This window comes from Vipera ursinii (genome assembly GCF_947247035.1).
Source record: "Vipera ursinii genome assembly, chromosome: 6".
Classification (NCBI taxonomy): domain Eukaryota; kingdom Metazoa; phylum Chordata; class Lepidosauria; order Squamata; family Viperidae; genus Vipera; species Vipera ursinii.
In genome coordinates, this window is record NC_139515.1 from 52,934,656 (window position 1) to 52,941,588 (window position 6,933).

The following is a 6,933-nucleotide window of genomic DNA, read 5'->3' on the forward strand; positions in this document are numbered from 1 at the left end:
AACACAGCAATCTGACATTTACAGTAATATTATATCAAGATTATATCATGTCCAAATTGCATATACTATTTTTGCTTAACATAGGTGAAAATCCATACAATTCCTGAATATGCGGGCCAAGATGCATAAAATATATAACAACAAAAACTTTTTTAAACTAATTTTTCTAGCTCTTAAAATCCATCTCTTAATATTGAAAGTAAAGGAACTACTAAGGAAAAAATTGAAAATACTTCAATGTTGCAGGAAAAATAGAAAATATGTTACAAAACATATGGAAAGTGTAACAAGTTAAATGCCAGCAAAGATGTTCATTAAATCATTGTGACACAAAGCAGTCTTTAAATAACAAGTGCCTGAAGGAGTCGGAAGCATAGCATGAGGTCCAATGGAACTGGAGGTTTGATTCCATTGCCATCCAAGCGGAGATAACGCAGCTGTGGTAAATTTCTCTCATAAGCATGATCTCCTGGGATAGGAATTGGGCATATTTGAGTTCCATTAAGACCTAAAAAACACCAAATAAATATGAGGAAAGTTACTGTAATAAATTTGATACTTTAGAATATATATATTTTTTGCATTGCTCAGAGACAGTAAGATCACCAGTCAGCAATGTGTTCTTCTTTCTCTTATGGAAGGTGAGAAAGACAACAAAATAGAGAAGTTTTGCTTTCTCTATCCATGAGTTAAGTTGCAAGGATACCTTGAATGTCATTTCTGAAATTATGAAGATGTTTGAGTTTTCTTTGCCTCAGCAGGCAACAGAATCTGGCTGGCCTTGTCAGGCTCAAAAGCTAAATAGGGTCAAATCTGGTTATAACTTGGATGGGAAATTTACAGAAAATAGCTTCTAATTTTTAGATGAAGACTAGAAGTGGAAGTTGAAATATGAAGAAAGTATGAATGATTGCCAAGAAGTCAAGCTCAACTAGGTGACTTTATTTTTTTAATGGAATTTGCAATAAATTGTAGTTCTCATTCCTTCTGTCTGTCTGTCTGGAGTTGTTGGCAATCAGGATGTATATTAATTTAATAAATAATTCTAAGCATTGCAATCAAAGTGAAGTCACTGACAATTTAAAGGGAGATTTAATGCAGAAGCACATTTAATATTTATTTTTTTTCCTTTTAAAGCAGGCTACAAAGGGCACAAATATCCAAATACATTTCAACGCTTTCTGTAAAGTTTTCCATCATCCTTTTTATAAATCTTGTGTGACTTTTATTTTACAACATCATAATTAAGGTAATTTTGTAATTTTAGAGAAATGAAATTATTACCCATGTAATTAGATGCATTTGAACAACTCCAAATTCATAGGTTTGTAAAATGTAAAATTAGAGATGGTGAAGCATGTACATCTCAAGATGGTATTAAAGGGATTAAGGAGTCTTTGTACCACGTTGTCACTGAAATTGTTGAAAAATGACAATTGCCATAAAACTGATGTAGAATTTGATAGTGTAGTTTTCCAAATATTAGAATGCATATAAAATATTGGAATGAATATAAAATAAGGTTGTTTGTAGAAGTGAATTAATTGTGAATTAAAGAAGAAATGGATTAAAAGAAATGAAATAAAGTGAACTAAAAATCGTTCTTCCTGGATACAGAAGAGCTATGTTTAAAGTGCTGCTCAATTTTTAAGGTAGTTGCTTTAGCATTTGATATTAGCCTGGTCTATTTCTCAGACTTATTTGATGAATAAATTGAAATAAAGTTATATTTAAAGCTACTCTTGGTCATAAGGGTAGGGCTGGGGATAGGAACTCTAATGTTGACATTTTTATAAGAGCTTAATTATTAAATAAGTCAGATAAAATCGTGAAATGGTCTTTAGTTTCACACAGTTACATTGGTGTTCATAAATCAAAAGTCCAATTTGTTAAAGAATTATGTAATTATTGAAATGTGGAAATTAGGTCAGCTGACTTTAGTGAATGTATTTTGAAATTGCTATTGTAATGGAAAAAGCTTAAAACAATTTCAAGAAAAATAATAAATATTTAAGGACTACTAAAGTTCTGCATCCACAGTTTTAGCCATTACATTCAAATCCCCCGAACCTTTGTTGAATAATACCTTTAAATATAGTCCTGGCAATATTTTACCAGATAAATCTCAGACAAAGAATTATACAATTTGAGGGTGCACTTGAATTTCTCTCAGTCTTTTTTTAAAGTTAAAGGACCCTTACAAGGAAAGGAAAAATGTTCACCTTTATTTTTGCCAGTTTTATTTCAAAGGTCAGAAACTCATTGAGTTGTCTTCAGCAACTGTATGAAGGGGAAATTTTCTTAAAGTAAGAGAGTTTTAAAAATCAAAAAGCATTGTGTTGAATAACAATGTATTTTCATAGAAAATTAAACAGTGTCCTGTAATTTTTTGTAGTTTGTGGCTTAGACTAAATTTTTGTGCATTCTGATTTATTAGATATTTCTGTTCTCTGCTATGAATTAGGCCCATCTATACATTATAAGAAGACATAATATAAAATGTGTGGCTGATTTCACTAATTTAAGTTATTATCTCCAGCTTATGCCTCCAACCCCCATCCCATCTATTTATCCACTACTAAAGTTCAGAGTTGTCATGCAATTCATCTATTTGGTGCTCATTTTATTTATATTTGCATTAAAAAGCAGAGAAACTTCATTCTCAGAGTTGCTGGAATCAGATGGCATATCAATTTAATATATTATTATGGTTAGTTGCACAGGCAGCCGATGCTTAGACTGCATTTAGCCTATTTACCCACTTATCAAGTCCTTCCCATCAGCAGATGTTGTTTGATGGTATTATTATTTTGTTTGGTTGCACAGCCAGATGTTTAGTTTGAGCAGCATTCATCATGAATATCTTAATTAGTTCTTGTATTGTTGTAGTGATAGACATTTCAATAGATAAAATACATCAAATAATCCTATATAATTTGTATTTCTGATTTTTGGCTAGTTCTGATTAAAGAAGCATCTTTTTTTGAGTTATCCATTCTAATTCTTTCATTTGCATTCTGACTGGGCAGGTCCAAGTGAGTTCCCAGGGCAGTTTTATGATGTTAACTGGATTGAATTTGATTCTGATTACAATTGATTACAATGAGGAGAATAATATCCTCTGAACTGTAACATCATCTACCTGTTTATAACATCCAGACCTCTCTTGGGTTGAGAAGATGGCCTGGGAGGGGACCTGTGGTTGGATCCATGCAATGGTGTCAGCCTCTTTGAGGGCAGAAATGATCCCTTTGACCTCAAAGGTGATGGTATCCCCTTTCTCAAGGGGCACTCATGGACTTTGCCACTGGGGACTGTTACTGTCCATTTTCCAATCTTCCCTTTATGGCTATTATTATATGTTCAGTTAGCTTTTGCAGAGCTGGGGTGGAAGTAGTGTATTCATTTCCATACAATTATTGTACTCTCAGTATATTTTGATATCATTGGCTATGTTATCCTTCTGACTAGCTTGGGAGTTGGAAGTGGGGAACCTTGTGCTACAGTGATTTGCTTCCTTCCTCAGTAGTCAATTTTAATTGGCATTGAATAGGGAACAGATTGTGCCCATAATCCCTCATTAATGGGGTACCTTAGGGCTCAATGTTTTTACCCCACCTGGGTAAAAACCATAAGTTCAGAATCTAGTATCATTATATTGTATACACCAATTAATATAATCTACATGGCTGCACAGGGAAAGCTGTCAGAGTACTTATCCAATGTTTGAAAGCTGTTCAGGAGGAAACTAAGAGGAACAGACTCAAGATCAATCCTGTCAAGATTGAGTGGCGGTGGCTGTTTGGGTTTCCCTAAATCTGGCACTTCGTGGCTATCACTATAAAACAGCATAAGACTATTGTTCTTGGATGAGTTGCACTTTGGGAGTTCCCCTGCTTTGAATTCTTGCTCAAAGAAGTCCAGAAGACCCTCGTATAGGTCTGCCTTGTACAGCAGTTATGCAAACTTTCTTCAGTTTGGAGGCCTTTCCAACAGTCAGTTATACCCTATTCAATTCCTGATGTGACTATCCCATGTATATAGGTTTGTCCCTTGAAAACCATACAAAGTTGCACCTGATTCAATAGGCAGTGGCATAGGCAATAGTGGGAAATTCTTGTTATACCCATTCTCATCACTGCTTAGAGAGCTGCATTGGTTACCAAATGGGTTCCCAGTGAAATTCAGGATACTAGTTGTCATTTATGCAGCACTTCATGACATAGGGTTTAATTATTTGAAGGAGTGTATACCTCTAATAGGTTCTATCCATTTAGTATAATTGCACAAAATGGGTGTGCTTTGGGTGCCTCCAGTTAAACACTGTTATTTTGCATAACCAAGGATGCATGCCTTCTCTGACATGATTCTAGTGTCTGGAATAGCATCCCGCTCGAGATACATACATATCTCACCCTTCAAATATTGTGAATGGCTCTGAAGACTTACTTTTTCTGATGCCTGGCATTAGGGGGTTTGTGGAACTTTTGACAATTTTTTGTTTGTTATTTGTATGGCTTTATATAAGCACTGATATTTCTATATTATATATTCTTTAGAAAGAATATGAGCCACCCTGAATGTTTTTGGAGTTGAGCTGCCTTGAAAACTAAGGAATAAATATATAAATAATAATAATGTATCATTATACATGTGAACAATTTCAAAATGTTGCTTTTTCTTCTACTGTATGAAACATAATCTGAAGCATATTATTCAGAAAAGAAATCAGATAATTACAAGATGACAAATATCTGTAAATAGTAGGAAAACAGAGTTACTACAAAGACTTGGGCCATATACACTTACTATTGATTCTGTTGTTATCAAGATGAAGATGCTCAAGCTGGACACTGATAGCTGGGATTATGGTGAGTTCATTGTATGATAGCTGAAGATCAAGAAGGGATGAAATATTAAAGACTTTGCTTGGTAAACCTCTATCAGTTAATTTATTGTTGTTCAGCCGTAGGGAAACTAATCTGAGCATTGTTTCAAAATAATTTTCTGGTATTTCTTCAATAGAATTACTGTCCAAAAATAGCTGGATCACATTAGCAGGAAGGATTGGTGGCATTTTTGTAAGGGAATTTTCAGCAAAGTTGAGTTGCATGAGACTGCTTAGTCCTTGAAAGGTGTTGCTGGAAAAAGCATTGTCCAACAGTTTGTTTTGACGTAAGTCTAACATAGTTAGGTTTTCCAAATTGTTGAAGACACCTTGAGGGATTGTACTGATTTGGTTTCTTGCTAAACGCAATTGTTCAAGGCTTCTTGGCAGAGGACCAGGCACTTCTTCTAAATAGTTGTCTTCCAGATACAAGTAGAGTAAACTTTTTAAATTGTTAAACACATTCTTTTCAATTCCATCAGTAGTGATTTTGTTATTGTTCAGATTTATCCATTTTAGTTGGGTGGCATTCATAAAAGACTTCTTTGTAATTGTTTCAATAAGATTGTTTTGGAGATAGAGATACCAGATTCTTGGTGGGATGACAGGTATTTCTTTAATTGCCTTGCTATCACAGTATAAAGCATTTGGGAAGTTTGGAGGACAGAAACATTCCTGTGGACACTCAAAACTATAAAACAACCAGTTGTATGGATCAGATTCATCATCCATTGTTCTGATAGTACGAGTCCACACAATATTAGCTATGAAGGTTACCAAAAGGCTGGAACAAAATATTATATTCATAGTTTACCTTAAAAAGAGGGCAAAATGAAGTTATAGAATACATGTGCATCTTTTGTCTACAGAAACAAAATTTATTTTATTCTCATAAGAGTAAAATATAGTGTTATATCGTTTCCCTACCCCAACATTTATTTTGAAAAAGTGTTGCTTAGGAGCACTCTGCAACTAATTTGTGCATCAGTCTAGAATCTTGCTACTCAACTAAGCTGCATTCACATTCAATATTTGTTCAAAAGAAAGTTAAAAAGAAGTTTGACTTTCTAACTGGTACCAGATAGACCAGATGTTTACCTGGTCTTACCCTTAACCTGGCAACATATTTATTTACAAAAAAACAACAACAACCCACAGTCAGTCATACATCAACTGATTGACATCATTGTTTTTATTGACAGATTTCCTGCCTTAATCCAGTGATTCTTTAAAGAATGTTTGTATCATGTGATGGGAAAGCATCTTGATCAGATTTTCTAGGTCAAGATCTTATTACACACAGAAGAAGAACATCCAAGAATATTAGAGCTGCTCTTTGGGCAAGTGTCCTCTAAGTGTGGAGAACTTTGTTTGAAAAATCTACTACTTTGTTTTTGTTATTCCCTTTAGTACAAATTATTGGCTTCTAAACAAATGTAATTACTTTGAAAACAGATTCTGTCTAGATCTTCACTTCTGTTGCTTGACATATAATTAGAATTCTTTGCCAAGATCCATTCTTACCAAATTTACACTGAAGGTAATATTTTCCATTGCTGTACATCAAAAAAATGAATACACAAGCCAAATTTCTATTATATGATAACATTTTTACAATTCTCTAATAGTACATCTCAAATTATAAGAATCTTGATTGATAAAAAATTAGTATTTAAAAAAGGAGAGACCAGCTGGAAAAACATATACTGAAGTGCTCTAAATAATTAATTAATAACAAATATTAATGTTGAAAATTAAAGGGAGTATTAAAGAAACAGGAAAACAATATTTTGCTTTCTGTATGGTGGGAGGTGGTGGTGGCTGTGTTTGTATACTGTTTCTCTACAACATGAAAACCAACATCACAATGTTATGTTAGGCTTTGAAATTGATGGATAATTCAAAATTTCTAGGTATCATATAAACTCAGGGAGAGACACAGAGGGAGACTAAATGATTTTGACGGAATACTGTAATTTATTAATACATTAATTTGGCATCTCCTTCTTCTACATAAATATGCATGCTTATTCCCAACATTTTCC

The 6,933-nt window shown here is 33.7% G+C and overlaps 1 protein-coding gene across 1 annotated transcript; it reads right to left on the reverse strand.

Annotated features, from left to right (window-relative positions):
- Nucleotides 1-341: 341 nt before the first annotated feature.
- Nucleotides 342-5,695, reverse strand: KERA (keratocan; the record flags this gene model as incomplete). Its single annotated transcript, XM_083365206.1, has 2 exons — nt 342-508; nt 4,810-5,695. 2 exons carry the CDS (start codon nt 5,693-5,695, stop codon nt 342-344), a joined length of 1,053 nt encoding a protein of 350 aa, XP_083221332.1.
- Nucleotides 5,696-6,933: the final 1,238 nt, after the last annotated feature.